The sequence below is a fragment of the Cryptosporidium andersoni genome (assembly GCF_001865355.1).
Source record: "Cryptosporidium andersoni isolate 30847 chromosome Unknown contig_162, whole genome shotgun sequence".
Lineage (NCBI taxonomy): Eukaryota > Apicomplexa > Conoidasida > Eucoccidiorida > Cryptosporidiidae > Cryptosporidium > Cryptosporidium andersoni.
The window spans coordinates 1-3017 of NW_027122861.1; the positions used below are offsets into that span (position 1 = coordinate 1).

Sequence of the window (3017 nt, forward strand, 5' to 3'; positions counted from 1 at the left end):
ACTTTATATAGTGGCCACTTTTCATTGTATATTAATTAAAATAAATATGTATTCTAAAATATTACTTTTAAAGCTTTAGAATACATTCAATTTATTATAGATATGCAATGTTTATTTATTTGATTAAAATTAAAGCCAATATTCTACAATTATTTAGTTGATAGTTATTATAATACAATATTAATTATTTTAATGTTGCAAATATATTTTATCTATATTCAAGTACAAAATTCCTATTAATTATGATCTTATCATCCTATAAATTTGATTAAAGTTATATCATTTTTAGATATCAGACTTTTCATTATATATAAAATTTAAATTCTATATTATTAAAATTAAGTACTAATAGATATGTTGAAATTATATAGGTTTAGGTTTGAATTCTTTAAAATAAAATCTTAATCTTAAGATAATAAGAAAAAGAAAGTACAAAATAAATATTTAGACAAAATAATTTAATATATTATATTATAATAAACACAATTTAATGATGATAAATAAATTAATAAAAAAAAGTCTAATATTTACACTAATAATATACAAGTATATTTAAAAACTAGCAAAAAAGCAACTTTCTTTTTATAATAGAAAAAAAAAATATCTAATATTTATACAGTTATTTTTAAATTAAAAAATAACAGATATATAAAAATGTTATAACTAATATTTAATACTTAATATTTTAAAATAATTAAATAATAAAAATAAGTTACATATTATATTATTAATATATTAATAATTAATAAAAAGTTTCATTATAAAAATAATAAATGTAATATAAATTAAATTTTTTAATATAATTAAAAGTAAATCAAAATTTTCTATTATATAGTAGCCAATATTTAAATTCTCTTCTAGAATATTTCTCTTCATTTACACTATCCTCAGAAATTATAAAATTATATTCATAATCTTCAACTTTATTATCATTATTAGCTGTAAATTTACAAATTAAATCATTAAATCTTTCATATTTAATTTCACATCCTAGTATTTTATTTTCAGAAAAATTATCATTACTTTTGTCTATTTGATTATATTTACTTAAGGCTAATATCACATAAATAATAATATATAGTTGAATCTTACTAATAATATATTAGATATAAAAAACTTACCTTTAAAATAATCATTCCAAAGATCTTCATAAGCTTGTGAATAAACATTTTCATTTTTAATTTGGGTAAAATTACAACTTTCCAAATTATCATTAATTAAAAGGTTTTCTTGTATTAAAGAGTTATCACTTATAATACGCTTATTAATGAAATTTATATATAAATCAGAACTTTTCAATATAAAGTCATTTTCTGTAGAATCTTCAGCTTCTAAAAATGCCATTGGTTTCTCCTTTTTTTTTTAAAAAAGATAAACTAAAACAATATTTAGATACCTTCCCGTGTTATGGTGGTTGTGTGTGTATTCAAGGCGCCTTTGTTACACACATAGGTACAAATTAGATATTTGAATTGGACAAAGTTCGGACTTATTAGAAAAGTAGTTAGAATTGATTACTTTAATAATGATATTGATACTAAATAACCTAAGATTATTTGTTATTTTTTAATATAATAATATCTTATATGATTCTAGAACCAGCAGGAGTATTTTATGTAATTAAATTATCTATGAAGATATAGTCTATAAATATTTGTTATTTTATTTAATTTAGCAGGTTTCAATTATATTCTTTTTTATAGAAAAAGTTGTCTTATTAGGTATATGTAACTTTTTTTTTTAATAAATCAATTTAGATTAAATTACAAAGATTTATATATTTTAGTATAGTAATTTGACAGTATATTATATTTTTATATATTAACTTGAAATCTGATTTTTTTTAATTTCAAAGATTATAACTTTAATCTTTAATAATTTGATATTAAAGTCTCTATAATTCTTTAAAATTTTTATTTTATTATTATAATAATTTCATTATAACCCAAACTAAAATTATTTAAATATATATAATCTAATATAAAATTTATTACTCTAATAGTAAAAAGAAATGTAACAAGTTATGAAGAAATTTTATAAAGGTAGCCCTTAGATAATAAATATTGCTAATGAATTTATATAGTAACAAGTAAATATCTATGAGAGTTTATTTAGAAATGATAAAATGATAGAGTATTTTTAAACATTAATTTTTAGTTAATAAGAGTTGATCAAATTATAAATTATTTAAACACATTCAATATCTTATTAATAAATATTCTTTTTTTTTTTTTTATTTAAATCCTCAATATTATATTGATTTTTCTTTTGAATTAAATAAAAATATAAATTCTCCCTTTTAATAATTTAAGAAATGTAGTATTTAATATATATATATTTCTATTACTTAAATTATAAATATTTATATAAAAATTAACAAGCTTCAAAATTATATATTAGATAGGAATAATCATTTTTTTTATTTACTTGAACTAAGAAGCTTGATAACTTTAAAATAGACTTTTTTAATTTTACAACTTTAGAATCTCCATCACTTTGGATCCACTTATCTTTTAATCTTTGTAAATGACTGTCCTTTTTACATTTAATATCATTATTTACTTGACTATTTAAAATATTATGATATCTAAAAGATCTAAATGTACTTGGTCTTTTTGGTAATTTATAAGATATATCAATATTTGATAATATTTCCAAAATATATGAGATTATCTCAATAATCATATTACATATAGTAAGAAAATTATCTTTATTTGAAGAATCTTTAGATTTATTCTGTTGAATAAGTATTTTATTAATTATATCCCACTTATCTTTAGGATTATTAATAGTATGTATTATATTATTTAATTCAGCATTATCTAATTTCAATATGACAAATTCAGAAATTGATTTTATAACAAAATTAAAATATTGTATATTATTTTCTATTTTCAGAAGCCATTGAAATAAATTTTCAGTAAAGTTATCATGTAGAAAGCCATTATCAAAATTTATATATAAATTAAAATCTGTAGTATATTTTCTACACCACATATAAAGTAAATAACGATTCA

The 3017-nt window shown here is 17.1% G+C and overlaps 2 protein-coding genes across 2 annotated transcripts; both read right to left on the minus strand.

The window, feature by feature from the left end:
- Positions 1-814: 814 nt before the first annotated feature.
- On the minus strand, positions 815-1344 carry cand_028770 (uncharacterized protein; the record flags this gene model as incomplete). Its single annotated transcript, XM_067213104.1, has 2 exons — positions 815-1053; positions 1122-1344. 2 exons carry the CDS (start codon positions 1342-1344, stop codon positions 815-817), a joined length of 462 nt encoding a protein of 153 aa, XP_067067711.1.
- A 1029-nt stretch (positions 1345-2373) lies between these two features.
- Positions 2374-2997, minus strand: cand_028780 (uncharacterized protein; the record flags this gene model as incomplete). The annotated part of the gene is made up of 1 exon (XM_067213105.1): positions 2374-2997. The coding sequence occupies one exon, from the start codon at positions 2995-2997 to the stop codon at positions 2374-2376; it is 624 nt and encodes a 207-aa protein (XP_067067712.1).
- Between the last annotated feature and the right edge of the window lie 20 nt (positions 2998-3017).